Below are 12939 nucleotides of genomic sequence, written 5' to 3'. Positions count from 1 at the left end.
GGGGCGTCCTGTCATGTGGCTCCCTCCCAGCCTCCGCCCCCCACAGCCAGAACGGGTGCAGAGATTTGACTTCCTCTCCCTGCCCACCCCCTGCAAACGAGGAGGAGAAGCGGCTGGCGGGAGTGGGGGGAGCACAGGGCTCTCGCCTGCGCAGAGCCCCTGAGTGCTGCGCTCGCTGTGCCATGCGGCGCAGAGGGTCGCCTGTAGGCCCTCAGGACTGGTCCTCAGCAGGGAGAATTCCATCTGCAGACAGGGAATGCTGTGCTGGCCCAGCCACGGCCAGGCAGCTCCATGTCACTTCTTGGTCTGCATCCACATGTGTCCCTGAGTGTTCTTACGTGGGCATTGTGGCATAAACCTTTGTGGGAGCTTCTCCTTTGTCACCAGGGTTTCCTCGTCACAACGAGCGTGTGGTGCAGCTGGGAAATGCACAAAGGAAGAGGAACTCGCTGGGAAATTCTCCTCTGCAGAAAGCAGAAGAGTCTGGAACCTCTGGGGCTGCCCTCCCCAGATCCCCTGGGAATTTCTCCAAGCGGGGAGGCTGCATGGAAGACCTGAGCTGCTACATTCTCGGTCTTCTCTTTCTGTGTTTGTGGCCCTTGAAAGCAGACCCCATCCCTTGGGGCCAGGGGGTCTCCCCAGAGACATTGTCTCCTCCTGGGGATCTCCAGCTCAGCTTTACAGCATAATTCCAGATATGAGTTACTGAAACCTTGAGCTTCCGCTTCCAGGCTGAGTTAGCAGGCACCGCACCAATACCTTCTCCTGCTTGTGGGCCCTGCTGGCAGCGGCTGGAGTCACCCAGAACCCCTCACACGCTGATACAGAGGCCCGGCTAGCTCTGGCAGGAGGGCGGTACCTGCAGGTGACAGACACACAGCTGCTGGGCCTGGGAACCTGAAGGGAGCCACAAACACCTGGCGGAGAGAGGAATGAGCCCGAGGGCTCTGGGGAGCTAGAGAGACAGTCCGGGAACGCAGCTAGTCCGGCCCCAGCCACGCACTGGAAAGCAGACCAGGCACAGGCACAGGTTGTGGGGTGGGGATGGCAGCCCAGGAGGCCCGTGCCAGTAGAGGCAGAGACAATGGCGTGCCCATGGCGGCTCCGAGACAGGCACACCTGCAGTACAGGCCTGACCCTCCACGAGGGCAGGGGCTGGCAAAGGGAGCTTCACCCACCGTCATCCTGCCAACGGCCAGGCTGGGAAACTGGCCGAATGATTGGAACAGGGCGGCCAGACCTAGCAGCCAGAGCCTGAGTCAGGGGCCAACTTACCAAGCCTAGGGAGTGTGAGCAACGAGCACCAGTGCGTCAGCTAGCCGAGAGCAGGAAATGGACCCGGCCCCGGCCCCCACCTGCAGGCATAGAATGCTATTGAGCTGGGCCTCTCGCGTCGTCAGCCATCAGGGGCCAAGTTCGTTAGCTGAGTCAGCTGGAGGCAATGAGCTGGGCCTGGGGTCAGCTGTGGGTCCCTGATAACCCCGCACCAAGCCTGAGCAGCAGCCTTAGGGCTGCTTGGCAGGGGCTCCCCAAGGGTGGCCTGCCAACTAGGGCAGCTGTGCCCTACACAGGCACGACCGTGGGCCAGGGCGGGCTGGTGCTGCCTCGTACAGCGGGGCCCCCTACACCAGGGAATCCCCAGCCACCTGGTTTCCTGCCCCCCCGTACTGCGGAGTACAGCAACCAGGCTGGCCTGGGAACCCGGCTAGTCAACCCCAGCTATCTTCTGACTGAGAACCAGGGCAAGGGTGCACGGGACAAAGCCACAGACCGGAGTGGGGCGGGAGGGCAGGCTGGGTTCCATGGAGCTGACTGTGCGGCATGGCCATGGACAGAGCTCCAGGCAGGCAGCTTAAAGCAGAAGGGAGCGCCCAGGCCACCACCAGCACTCGGCACCCGCACACTAACCCAGCCACTGGAACTAGAGCAAAGGAGACAAGCCCACCGTGTGCCGAGGACAGCAGGGTCCAAGGTGCCCCGACGGCCAAGGGATGAAGTGAGGGAGATAAACCCAGGGAATCCTGGCCACGGACCCACACCCGCTGCAGAGAAATGTGAACAAGGCCCAGGGTCACTGCCAGTCTGACCTGGGGGGACATTCCTTCCCACCCCACACATGGTGATCAGCGAGCGCAAGAACCAGCCAGCCAAGCACCTGAGGGAGAGACTGCCCGGTGCCCCTCAGAGCCCTGACCCCGCCCAAGCCCCCTCGCCAGCTGTGCCACCCCTGCTGCTTCAGAGGAAGGACATTAAAATAACCTCCTAGAATACAGCGTGTGCGTGGGGGGGATCCTGCCGGGGCCGGCTGACAGCCTGAAGCAGGAGCTTTAGGAGCATCAGACATAAACCAGACGCGAGCACAGCGTGCTGAGCCGTGTCCCCCACCAACCGCCACGTACAATTGTGCCCAACTCTCACTTAACGCTGTCTGCCTCCAGAACTCCACCGGGCGGCTGCGCCAGAACCTCACCCTCGGATGGTTAGAAACCGACTCATTTCCAGCCTGCATGTCTTCATGGACAGTTTGTAGCCAGTCATTCTGGTGCTGGCACTGTCCTTTAGCGCCCACAGCTCTTCACCCTGCGCGGCATTTCCTCCCCAATGGCTTTATAACGAGCAATCCCAGCCTCTCTCAGCCCTCTTTCCGCTAGACAAAACAAGCCCAGCTCCTCCGGTCTCCTGTCCTGAAATCAGCCCTCCACTCCCATGGGCATCCTAGTCGCTCTTCTCGGCACCTGCTCCACTTTAAATCCCTCTCTCTTGAACCCGGGTGCCCAGAACTGCAGGCAGGATGCCAGCTGAGCTCTCGCCAGCGCTCGTGCAATGGCAGGAACACTCCCCTAGCTCACCTGGACCTGCTTCGCCTCAGACAGCCCGGCCTTGCATTTCCTGTTGCACGGCCACATCACATTGGTGCTGGCTCAGCCTGTCGGCTTGACCTGTCAGTCCGGGGCAGAGACGCCCACGACTGGACATGGGCAGGAGGGGCAGCCCGGCACTCACATCACTTGCTTCTGCCCACGTCCTGGGTGAGCCAGACAGCCTGGCCCAAGATCCTAACCCTGGTCACCAAGATCCCTAATGCTCCGAGAACCCCGCGCACGGCGTGCTCCGTGGTGGAGAGGTGAGGGGCCTTCAGGGCCGACGCGGACCTGTACGGCTGGGGGCGCGCGGCCTGCTTTCCTTCAGCTCCCAGTGCGGGGAGGCCATGCTGAGCCGGCCAGCCGGGCCCTGACCCAGCGCCACGAGCGGGATGAGGACTTGGGGGCTGGGGTGTGCAGCACCCCTGGTATACAGGGGTCACATTCAGCACACTGCCTGCTGTTCCGGCACGCAGCCCTACAGGGACCCTGCGCCTGGCCACAGGCTGGCTGGGGGAAGTCCTGGCCCAGGCAAGCCCCGGGGGCATGCCGAGGCGAGGAGGAGTTTTGCTGCTGATTGGCTCTGGGGAAGGGCTGCTCCAGCCCTTTTCCTGGGCGGGTACCACGGCTGAGGACTGGAGTTTATAGCAGCTCTGCCTCGCCTCCCTTCCAGCTGCTTCCCAGGGTCTGGCACACCATGACGCCCCGCTGCCTGCTCTGCCTGCTCGGGAGCTGCCTGCTCAGTGTAAGTTTCACTTTCCCTTTCCCGGGAAGCCAGCAGTGGCTTTACCCAGGCCTGGCACAGAGCTGGGCAGCTGCACTGGGCGCCTCGGGGGCCGTTCCCTGCAGCCCGTTCTGAGCCAGCTCCCCTGCCCAGACAGCGAGGGGTGAGAGGGCTGGCACCGCACCTCCGCCCTTCCTCCAGGCCCTTGGTGGGCACCAGGCCCTGCCTGGCAGAGCAAACACCCAGCCTGGCACCAGTCGAGGTCCAGTCCCAAGGAGGGTGTTTGGTGGCCTGCAGGGGCCGGCTCAGGGAGCTCCAGCGCCAAGGCCCTGGCCCCGCACAGCCTGTGGTGCAGCGGGCGAGACGCGGGGCTCGCGCTCGCTGTCTGGAGTCACAGCATCCTAGAGGTGAGCGATAGAGCCACCGCAAGCCCACAGGGCAGGAGCCCACCTTACCCAGGCTCTTGCCCAGGGCTCCTGCCTCTTCCCAGGTTCCTTTTAAAGGCCCAGCAGTGCCGCTTCCCTCCCGGCCACTGGGCCCATCCACAGCCGCCTCACGCCTGCAGAGCAGTGCGGGCACTGGCATGCTGTGGGGCTGGCCAGGTGTGTCAGGCAGGTGCAGACGGGGCCCCCCGTGGGTGTTTACAAGCTCTGCTCTGGGGCTGTGGGGAGGGGAGCACATACCCCCCCCCCCCATCCCTCTCCCCTCCCCTGTACTGGGCTTGGGGGTCTACCTGGCGGGAAGGAAGCTGGGCTGACAGCAGCACCATGTAAGGGCGAAGGCTTCTGTTCTGGGCTGGGCAGTTTGCTGGTTCCTCATTTTTGTGGCTGGGAATTTCCCTCCATCAGCTTTGATTTCCCTTCCCCCCAGACTTTCCAGCCTGCTGTCTGGCACCCCGGGGGCTCTGTCTTACCTGGCATGTAGTGGGGAGGGCAGGGTCTGGGATCCCTGCTCCCTGTCCAGGCTGTGAGCCAGAGCTGGCGCTCCTGTGCTCTCCCCTCTACTGGGGCCACTGGCTTCGCTTTCACTTTCTTTCTGAACTAGGGGGTTGGAGAACCACCAGGCAGAGCCAGAGCCAGGCTGAGCCCGCACCAAGCCCCCAGCCATTATCCTCATGCTGACCTGGGAGCCCGGCTCCGGTCAGGGAGTCCCACTGGCCCTCTGATCAGCGCAGGTCGGGAGCGTAACGGGGATAGGGACCTACGGGGCAGGGCTGGTTCAGGGGAAGAGCTGACCAGGCCGATGCGGCGCCGTCGGGTAACAAAGGTGGCACTGGGTGCGGACAGAAGCTGTGCCAGTGCCCGGGAATGCAACAGGCACCAGCCCCAGGCCTGCACGGGAGCAAAAGCAACACAGCCTGATGTGCCGGGCGGTGCCGGGGTGCTCGCCAGGAGCTCACGCACGAGCGCTGAACGCAGCTGAGCAGCCAGCCCCCAGGAGGCCTGGCAGCAGGGGGCCATGCCCACTCCAAGCAGCGGCTCCATGGAGGGGAGGCTCCACGCTCCAGATGTGGGGAGGGGCTCGGCCAGCATGTCGTCTGGGGCTGGACTAGGCGTGTGAGTGAGGGAGACGCAGGAGGCCAGGCTGGGTGTTTGGGCCCCTGCCCAACGTGGAGGCTGCCAATAACATGGGCTGTCAGAGTTTGTCTTCTCGGTTCCCGGAGACGTGCTCGGGGGCAGGCAGCTCTGCCCGCACACTCCGCTGGTCACTCCGGGGTTCGGCCCCTCTGCACCGTGAGCATTGGCCTGTGCAGGGTAGGGTTTGCAGTGTTGCTGTCGCAGTTGGAGAAGGGGGCGCCCTTGGGAGCACCGGGGCTGCCCCAGAGCCAAGCCCCAGGGCCTCCAGGCTCTTCCCTGCAACCTGCCCCCCGTTCACCTGTGATGGCCCGCAGTGACCCAGCGATGGGGAGCTGCTGCCTCCAGTGCCCTGCCCCTCGCTGCAGGGGCCGGAGCTGGCAGGCCGTGGGCAGGGCAGGCAGCGCTTTCCCAGCGGGGTGGGACGACGGTCAGTGGCTGCAGCCTGCGGCTGCCTGGCCAGGGCACTGCCTGCAGCCTGGCCCCACCTGAGCGGCACTGAGCTCTGTCGCTGCGAGCTGCATCTGGGCACCGCACCGGAACCGGTGGCATCCCACTTCCAGGGAGGCCCTGGCACCATGGGGGCGGCTGAACCCAGCTGTCAGGCTCTGTGGTTACTGTGGGTGCTGGAGGGAGGGCAGGCAGCAGCGTCTGCTCAGCGCCCAGGGAGCAGCAGCCAGTGGCTGCTGGAGCGAGCGGTGCGAGGAGGAATGGGGGGCTGAGGGGTCGTGGCCCCGCATCCAGCCCCGGCTGAGCTCGCCCGTCTCTTCTGTTCCAGCACTGGGCACGGAGCAGCAACTTGAACTGCAACCAGGAGCAATACGAGCACGGTACCAGGTGCTGCAGCCGGTGTGGGCCAGGTATGGCGCAGCTTCCTGTCCCGCACAGTCACGCCAACCCAGAGCCTGGCAGTGGCTGGGCCGTGACCCCCGGAGGAGCGGGGGCTTTGCATCGGCGTGGCAGGTTCCCTGCAATGCCTCCTCCCGGGAGAGGCTGGGTCCGGCAGAGCTGGGGGCTGGCCACAGCTGGCCCCGCACCACCGGAGAGCCAGACCTGGGGCAACCAGCACTCCAGCCCTGCCAGGCGTCGGGGCAAGAGGCAGGGACTGGCGGCGCTGGGCACTGTTGCAGGGTCTTTGCTGCCAGGCTCCCTCTGGAGCAGCAGCGAACCCCTGCTGTGCTCTGCATTGCAGGACGCAAGCTGCTGTCGGACTGCACTGAGCTGGCCCACTCTGGCTGCACCGAGTGCGAGGAGGGACACTTCCAGGCCGGCTGGACCAAGGAGAAACACTGCACCCCACACAAATACTGCGACCCGAGTAGGTGCCTTTGCGGGGCTTCGCTTTGGGGTGGTGAAACCAGGTTCAGGCACACCCCGGGGTCCTTGCAGCCTGTCCCCCTGCTCGCCCCTGCTCTGAGGCTGCCACACCGGCGTGGCAGGAACGCAGGCTGCGTGGCAGGCTGGCCCCTGTAGCGCTGATCTCGTCCACGGTCGTCTCGCCCCTCTGCTCAGATGCTGGACTTGTCACGAGGCTCCCCGGCGATGCCAAGCACAATGCTGTCTGCGGGTGCCAGGCGGGCACGTACTGCTCCAACGCCGACTGCCAGACCTGCCTCCCGGTCAGCGCCTGCGAGCCAGGCTACGGCGTCGTACAGAAAGGTGAGGGGCCGGGCTGCTCCGAGCCAGCCGGAGATCTGCCTCGGCAGGGCCAGGCCTGGAGCCAGCGCTGGGACCACCCACCGAGCAGAGTCCCACACGGCTCCCCCTCCGAGGGGTGCCAGGCCTGGCCTAGCTTCCGGGGGAGCTGTCCCCTGCTGAAACCGCCACAGGGCTGTGGGCGATGGGCCCCTCACTGCCCTGCATGCCTCTGAGCGGCCCATCGCCCTCTCTGCTCCGTTCCAGCCAGCAACTATTCCGACACTGTCTGTGTGGCGTGCAAACACGGCAACTTCTCCAGCACCGTCTCCGCCTCCGAGCCCTGCCGCCCCTGGACCAGGTACGGCCGTGCAGAGAGACCCTGCAATCCGCACCACACGGCCCCCACTGCCGGCGCTGCAGGGGTCTGGGCCTGGGCAGGGGTGGGGGGTGCACCACATGGGTGCAGCAGCGGGTGACATACCCCTGGCAGGGTGGGGCGGGGGGCACAGGCTGTGAGTGCAGGAGGGGGTGGGAGCGGGTGCAGGGCAAGCGGGGCACTGCAGCCACCCTACCATGGGCGCGACAGCGGAGCTGGGCGTTTCTCAACACGGGCTGACTGTTGGCTGGGCTGCAGGGTCCTGCCCGTGGTCCCAGGCCTGGAGAGGCTCCCCGCAGCCCCCGCGCCCTGGGCTGCACAGCAGAGACTTGAGGGCCAGAAGGACCCAGTGTCCCCGTTAGCCTGACCTGGCTAGCACAGCCCATAACCGCTGCCCGCTGCTTGAGAGCAGCGACGTGGCACTGGGCTGAGACCGGCCCCTCCCGCCTCACCCACCCCACAAAGGAGCCCTGCGGGGCTCCTTCCCCAGGTCCAGCGCTGGCTGCGGAGCAGGCAAGTGTCCTGCCGGCGCTCTGCCGCGGTGCTGTGCTGGGGTCCCTCTGGCCCGGCGCTAACCCGACTGGCATGCACCCCGGGCACCTTCGGATGGCGGGTGGGGCCTGGCATGGAGGCAGCCGCTGCAGCTCACTGGCGCTTCCCGGTTCCTGTGGACACAGAAGCTGCTGTGCTCAGCGGCCGGCCGGCAGCAAACTCCCAGGGCTGGCGGGTGGCTGCAGGAGGGCCCTGGGCTGGCAGCGCCCCGCTCCATGCCCTGAGACCAGGCGAAGGGAGGCGTCGCTGGCCCCCACTTGTCCCGATCCCCTGCCTCCTGTGCAAGCCCCTCCCTCCCTGCAGGCAGCTCCACCTGGTCAGCTAGGCCTGGCTAGGCTCCTGGGAGCCTCTGAGGGCAGCTGCAGCCAGGAGTCCGTCTGGACTGAGTGCTGGGAAGGGGCCTGGGCCACGCTGTGACCCCCACACCCCGCGGCGCCCCCTGCCCTTTTTCCCTGCCCCCCAGTCCGTGTGACACGCTGCCCCAGCGCTCCGTGCAGCGTGGTTTGCTGCGCTCCTGGCGCCGTGCTCCTGGCATGAACCCAGCTCTCCCCTCTCTGCAGCTGTGGGGCGCTGGGGCTGGTGATGAAGGCGACCGGGACAAACCTCTCAGATGTGCTTTGCGGTAAGTGCCGAGCAGCCTCTGGCTTTGTCCGCGTGCACAAGCTCCGCCCCGGCCTGGCGGTGGGTGCTGGACGGGAACCCCCGGGGGCCCGGGTCCTGCCATCGGCCCCAGGGCTCGCCCTGGCTAAGGTGTGTCGCGCTGCTGCGCCTGCTGCCTGTGGGTGACAGCAAAAGCGAGGGCCTGCCTGGCCACGCGTGGTGGTTAAAGCTCCCCAGCGCTTTCTGCCAGAGCGAGGGGTTATGCCAGCGCTGGCACAGCACCATTCTGCCCCCCTAGGCCCTTGCTGGTCTTCAGTTCCTGTCTCAAATGGCTGTGCAGCTGGTCAAAGCTGCCAGGTTCCACCCTAGAGTTGGCTGCATTTTGCTGGGGTTGCGTTGATGCCTGCAGACACACTGTACCGCTGTACGGTTTGCAAGGGGCTTCAGGCTCCCTTTGGATGAAGATACGGCGTCCTCGCCATCCTGTCAGAGGGGTCCAGCAGGCTGGCACCTGGGCAGAGGTGATTCCCCCACGTCCAGGAGGGGCTGTCTCCCCAGCCCCAGCAGTGGGCTCTCTCCCCGGCTGGGGATGACCAAGGAGGAACACAGCAGCACTGGGCTGAGCTGCCGTCTCCCTTGTGTCTCGCCAGAGGCCAGCCGCAGCCGCTCCTCGGTGCCCGTGCTGATCCCCGTCATGGCCGCTATGGCAGCATGTCTCGTGCTCCTCATTTTCTACTGGCTGCATCGGAACGGTGAGCGCGGGAGCTGGGCGCTGACGGGGGAGGGAGGAAGGGGTGTCTCCCTCCACTCCGGAGCTGGGCCGGGGCCCCCCTCAGTCCTGGCAGAGCCTGGCATGCTGCCAACCGTGGGGTGCCTGCACCGGGCCTGGCCAGGGCACTTGCCCCCCAGCCCCGTGGGGTGTCTGCGCTGGGTCACTCACTCTCCCCCTCTGTCCCATTTCCGTCTAGGTCTCCAGCGGTGCACACAGAAGCAGGTACGTCACCCCGCGCCTGCTGTGCTCCCCGGACCCCACCTCCGCCGGGGGCAGGAAAGGGGCTGCCAGGGACTGGCCCCAAGCAGGGGGTTCCAGGCCCACCCTCCCTGCACCAGGGCTCGGGCCACATGCCCTGTACCCCTCCTGTTGTCCAAGCAGCGCAGCCTCTCCCTGGGCAGGTGGCACCAGGCCTGGGGGTCACCTCTGCTGCGCATTGGGGCGGGCGCCGGCCACAGGGGAGGATGGAGCAAGCAGAAGGGGACGCCGCGGGGGTGGGAGCCAGCCTGAGCCCGGTCCCGGGGGGGTGTTGGCCCAGGTCCTGCCCGAGGGGGGGGGGGGGGGGCAGGGGGTCGTCCCCGGCCCTGGGGTGCTGCCGTGCCATCTCTGCAAGGGGGGGCCCTGCTATCCCGCAGCAGCCCAGCAGGGGGCAGCAGGAGCCCAAGGACAGGTGGGTCTGCACCCGCCCCGCCAGTCCCAGGGGCTGCAGCCGCCCCGCGCCCCCCACCCCGCAGCCCCCTGACCCTTCCCTTGCTGCCTGGCAGGGCGCTGAGCCGCCGGAGGCCGTGGACCTGGTGGCGGTGCCGCGGGCCCAGCACCCGGCCGAGGTGCACTACGAGGAGCATGACGAGCGCCAGGACTTCCCGGTCCAGGAGACCCTGCTGGGGCGCCAGCCCGTGGCCCAGGAGGACGGCAAGGAGAGTCGCATCTCGGAGCAGGAGAGGCTGTGAGGTCCTGCCCTGGGGAGCGGCTGCCTCCCCCAGCACACACAGCCCGGGCTAGCCTCCTCCGGCTCCGGCCCAGCCCAGCCCGGCCCCGGCTCCGGCACACAGCGGGCCCAGCCCAGGGGCCAGCCTCCTCCCCACCCTGGCGCTGGGACCCGGGCAGAGGTCTGGGGGGAAGTGAGGCGGGGCGCACACCAGCACCGCCAGGAGCAGAGCAGAGTGTACAGAGTGGTGGAAGGGTGCCCCCGGGGGCACTAGCGGGGCACTGCCCACTGCTGTCAGTTCCTCCATCCCATGTAAATACAGCCTTTGCACACCCATCCTGTGTGCACGGCACGCCTTCCTTGCGGCGCCGCAGGGGCCTGAGCCAGGCTAAGGGGCAGGGGGCCTTGGGTGCACCGCGGGGGGGGAGGAAGACGCGGGCCGGGGACGGAGGAGGGGGGCCCAGCAGAGAGAGGGGATCACCGCTCCCTGCACCCCACAGGCCTGCCACCTGCCTCATGGCCCCGGGAGAAACTCCTCTTACACACACACGCACGCCCACGCCTCTGTGCACACACCTGTAGTGTGCGCACACACACACACACACGCACATGCTCACTGCAGGTGCACACACGTGTGCTGACTCTGGCATGCACGCGCACCCGGCTGCTTGGCTCGGTGCTGCCCCGCTCCCCGACTGGGCCGAGCCCCCCCGGGAGCCAACCTTCAGAAGGAGCCGGCGTGTTCCCTGCCGCCAGGGTGACATTTCTGCGTTTATTGCTCCTCTCTGTCTCCTCACGCTGCCGGTGCCGGTACAATGGGGACAATTATGCTCAATTATTCTCCACCACACCGCTGACAAAAAGCTGGTATTTAAACGATAATTATCCTCCCCGTGTGTGTGTGTGTGAGCGACGGGGCCCACTGCGGCGCCGCTGTCTCCATCAGAGGCTCTGCTTAGCCCGTTCGCAAACCTGCTGCCCTCGGCAGCGCTCAGCTCGCAAGGCTGGCTCTGACCAGGACGCCACATGCCCCATGCCAGGGCCGGCAGATCATGCCCAGCCCAGAGCTGGGGGGAGCCCGTTGCCAGGGTCCCATCCCCCCAGGACAGCAGCGTACCCTGACCGTCTCTGGAGCCAGGCAGGATAGAGGCTGAGGCCTGCACCCCTCCCCTTAGGAGACACCCCCAGCCGAACGTCTCTCCCCCCGTCCAGCCCTCCCTGTTCCCTCGAGTTTAGCTCCTTCTCCCATCCTTCTCCCGGCCATTGAAGCCCAGTGCAGGCTGGCAGGACCTGGCTTGCCCAGTGCGACAGGCGGGGGACACAAGCAGCAGCCCTGGGGCAAAGGTCCTGCCAGGAGCAGCGGCTCCCCCACCCCAGAGTGACATGCCCAGTTGCAAGAGGCAAAGGGCAGCAGCGTGTGTAGGGAGCCGGGCACGGGGACACTGCAGCATAGGCACAGCGCTGGGGGCTGTCGGAGCCGGCGTCCTGTCCCCCGGCAGAGGTCCAGCCCCAGTGAGAGCCAGCTCAGAAACGGGGTTCTCCAGCCGGATGCCCCACTCCCCAGAGCCGTACGCCGCCCGGCTGCCCCTGAACTCAGCAAGTGACCTTGGCTGCTGGGGAGCTGCCCTCAGACTGGCCCTGGGCTGGATGGTGGCGGGGACATGCTGAGCCCAGGCCCTAGGGGAGCGGGGAGAAGAGGCATGCACACACGTGGGCGTGAGTGGACACACACACACACACACACACACACACACACACACACACACTTCATTCTCTGCTTTCTCACAAGCTTCGCTTGGCAACACGATCCGGCGAGGCGCGTCACTGGCAGCAGGGCGCGTTTAGAAAAGCCGACTGTGGAGGCGGCGTGGAGTGGCCCCACGGGGGAGACGGGGGCCAGGGGCCCTGCTGGTGGCCGTGGCTGGCGGGGAGAATCGACCCCCGTGGCCCTGGCCGGAGGAGACCTGTGGCTCCTGCCAAGCGCAGGCTGCCCTGGCCCGAGGCCCCGTGTGCTCAGCTGCCTGTGGCGAGCAGCATGGCCTCGCCTGAGGGCGCTGCAGGCTGGGCCAGAGGTGCCCGGTGCTGAGCCGAGTCCGGGTGTCAGCAGGCCTCGAACGGCATCCAGGCTCCCCCCTCCCTGGGGGGCGCGGCTCCACTCGCGGGGAAGTGGCTGGCACGCGGAGCCTGTCATGGAGCCGAAAGGCCATAAATCGCAGGGCCGAAGCAGCCGGAAGACGGAGCCACTCTGCCTGGAAAGGCAGCGGCAGGTTATTTAAGGCCCCTCTTAAAACCTAATGTGCGGTTTAATCAGGGAGATAAAAGCATGTTGGCAGGTTTCCTAGCTTAAAGGGGTAACGCGCGTCCTGCCAGCCACACAGCTCCCACAGGCCCAGCGCCAGCGTGGGGGTGCCCACGACTGTGCCCGGGCGCCCTGCCCCACAGGCGACCTGCCTGGCTGGTTCAGGGCCAGGCAGGTCCCAGCAGCGCAGGTGGCTGGCCAGGGCGTTGGTGCAGCAGGCACAGGCTCGGCCTGGAAGAAGGGAGGAAAGCGATACATTCAACGCTGCCCCAAGAAGCGGCCTTCGCCCCCTTGGCCTCTGGCTCTGGCCCCCTCTGAGCCAGCCAGACCCAGCTCTCTGCCCTGGACTCTCCCACACTGACCGTAACCCTGGGTGCGAGTCCCGCTCTGCTGCCAACCCCATGAGCTGGGCCGAGTCTCCACCTCTGGCCATGCGTCGTGGCCGGTGAAGGGGGCTGACGGGCCCCGGCTGGGAGACGGCGAGTTGGAAGCAATGTGAATAGTAGCAGCACCTGTTCCGGATGCCCCAGCTGACATCCCTGCCAGGCCCAGGGCACCAGGCCTGACAGCTGGGAGCCCCTCGTCCATGGCAAGCAGCTGGGCATCTGTGCTCCC

The 12939-nt window shown here is 66.6% G+C and overlaps 1 protein-coding gene across 1 annotated transcript; it reads left to right on the top strand.

Moving 5' to 3' along the window:
* Positions 1-3041: 3041 nt before the first annotated feature.
* CD40 (CD40 molecule) lies at positions 3042-10355 on the top strand. Its single transcript, XM_067554562.1, has 9 exons — positions 3042-3606; positions 5938-6019; positions 6352-6477; positions 6672-6818; positions 7062-7155; positions 8286-8347; positions 8976-9077; positions 9294-9319; positions 9862-10355. Exons 1-9 carry the CDS (start codon positions 3559-3561, stop codon positions 10045-10047), a joined length of 873 nt encoding a protein of 290 aa, XP_067410663.1. The 5' UTR covers positions 3042-3558; the 3' UTR covers positions 10048-10355.
* Positions 10356-12939: the final 2584 nt, after the last annotated feature.

Source organism: Emydura macquarii, unplaced genomic scaffold, assembly GCF_026122565.2.
Source record: "Emydura macquarii macquarii isolate MOO-44397 ecotype Brisbane River unplaced genomic scaffold, CSIRO-AGI_Emac_v2 contig_1483, whole genome shotgun sequence".
NCBI classification, from domain to species: domain Eukaryota; kingdom Metazoa; phylum Chordata; order Testudines; family Chelidae; genus Emydura; species Emydura macquarii.
This window is presented reverse-complemented; position numbering and strand designations above follow the sequence as displayed.

What these genes read in the sequence shown, in the direction of transcription:
- CD40 (XM_067554562.1), top strand. Translation starts at nt 3,559, where the DNA reads ATGACGCCCCGCTGCCTGCTCTGCCTGCTCGGGAGCTGCCTGCTCAGT. An exon ending in CTGCAGCCGGTGTGGGCCAG is followed by an intron (nt 6,020 to 6,351) that starts GTATGGCGCAGC and finishes TCTGCATTGCAG; the next exon opens with GACGCAAGCTGCTGTCGGAC. An exon ending in CTACTGGCTGCATCGGAACG is followed by an intron (nt 9,078 to 9,293) that starts GTGAGCGCGGGA and finishes ATTTCCGTCTAG; the next exon opens with GTCTCCAGCGGTGCACACAG.